This window comes from Lolium perenne, chromosome 2 (genome assembly GCF_019359855.2).
Source record: "Lolium perenne isolate Kyuss_39 chromosome 2, Kyuss_2.0, whole genome shotgun sequence".
NCBI classification, from domain to species: Eukaryota; Viridiplantae; Streptophyta; class Magnoliopsida; order Poales; family Poaceae; genus Lolium; species Lolium perenne.
Genome location: NC_067245.2, coordinates 308,886,518 through 308,888,304, shown reverse-complemented (window position 1 = coordinate 308,888,304; position 1,787 = coordinate 308,886,518). Strand labels below are relative to the sequence as shown.

General features: G+C 60.8%; 1 protein-coding gene across 1 annotated transcript; it reads right to left on the bottom strand.

Annotated features, from left to right (window-relative positions):
• Positions 1 to 338: 338 nt before the first annotated feature.
• LOC127336891 (protein IRX15-LIKE-like) lies at positions 339 to 1,787 on the bottom strand. The gene has a single exon (XM_051363754.2). The coding sequence runs from the start codon at positions 1,562 to 1,564 to the stop codon at positions 605 to 607; it is 960 nt and encodes a 319-aa protein (XP_051219714.1). The 5' UTR covers positions 1,565 to 1,787; the 3' UTR covers positions 339 to 604.

Sequence of the window (1,787 nt, the reverse complement as noted above, 5' to 3'; positions counted from 1 at the left end):
AAAGGGCACCAGAAATTTGTTGAGCCGTCGGACGTTGCTGCGGAAGACGGCTACCTTTTTGCTGAGGAGGCACGGATACAAGTGAACATCAGCTCATATAAGAGCGACGGCGACTCGACGACGATCTGGTTGATGGCTGATCCGAGGCCCGTCTTGATCTGATCAATGGAGGCCCGCTCATTAATGGGCGATACGACGAGGAGGACGAGCTGGTGATCCACTTTTTCATGGCCGAGCTACGCAACGCACGCAAGGTGAAGAAAGCGACCGGATGGGTTGGAATGGGATGGATCCAACAACCCACCAGCACAAACGGATCATGCTCATGGCTGCAACAATTTGTTTAGTGTAATTTGGCCTCTATTTCTCTTTCTCGAGGCAATCATATCATCAAGATCGATTCTTTACACTCTGATGAAGCTGCTGCTAGTTACAATTATTGTTCCCAAAAAAATAACAAACTTATAATATGTGACAAAAGAAGAAAGGAGAAAAATCGTAGTAGCAGGGAAGGAAGATCGAGTCGAGACTCGAGGGGGGGAAGAATTAGCCGGAGAAGAGGCGAGGATCCCTACTGAAGTAATGGTTTCTCGACGAGATTAGATCACTTGCGCGTCTTCTCCCCGGCCGCTTGGCCGCTGTTTTCTTGGCCGGCGGAGCAGAATCCTGCGCCAGCGCTGCCCGGGTGGATGACGTAGTGCGCGAGCGAGGGCGTGCCGCTGCCGGCGACGCGGTTCTCGTCGCAGAGAAACTCCTTGCTGAGCACCTGCTCCAGCTCGAAGTTGTAGTCGTGCACCAGCACGTCCGTGGGGCCCTTGGCCGCCGTGGCGCCCGACCTCGCCAGCACCGCCGTGGTAAAGATGGACGGCATGCGCCCGGGCGAGTTGGGGTTCCACCCGGAGGGCCCGTCGATGAGGACCACGTCCCAGGGCACGTCGTAGAGCTCGTTGGGCAGGTCGTTGATGGCGAGGCGGCACTCGGAGAAGAGCAGGTTCTGGACCGGCCGGCACTCGGCGGCGCGCGTGGACCGCGCCGCCTCCAGCAGGTCCTTGAAGTCGCGTACTTTCGTGGTGTAGGACACGTCGTAGGCCTCGAGCCCTGGGTGGCGCGGCTCGAGGTACTTGACGTAGAACTCGTTCTCGTCCAGGTACACGGTGCGGCCGCCGTGGTTGAGCGCCAGCCAGAGCGGCGACTCGGCGCCCAGGCCGAAGACGAGGAGGTTGCAGGGCCCGCGCGCGCGGAGGATGGCGGAGATGGCCCGGATGTCCGTGTCCGTCATCCGGTGCGTCGCGTTGGAGAAGGACGCGTAGTGGACCAGCGCGTCGAAGACTGGGAGCGGCAGCGCGCCGCCGGGGCCGGAGCCGGAGAGGGGTGAGGTGGTGGAGGCCGCGGAGGAGGAGCCGTAGCGGGAGGTGGTGGCGGAGGCGAAGCTGGAGGAGCTGTAGAGGAAGGTGAGGAAGGTGGCGAAGGCGAAGCAGGAGGCGAAGACCAGCAGCAGCACGCGCCGGTGGCCCGACGCCGCCGCCGCCGCCTGGAGCTTGTCGCGGCTGCCCAGAGACTTCATCGCTCTGCTATGGGTCGCCGGAGCGTTGGTCGTCGGAGAATCGATCAGCGTGGGGATGGATGGAATGGTGGGGAAAGGTCAGCTCGCTCGTGTCGTGCTCGACCCAGCTGGATTGGCTGGCTTGGGTTGGGTTAGAGAAGTCGGATTTTTTCTTGGGTTCAAGTAGCTAGCGGCGGTGAGTGGAGGGTGGAGAGAGTTGGTGCCGCGTTTCAAAATCGTCAGG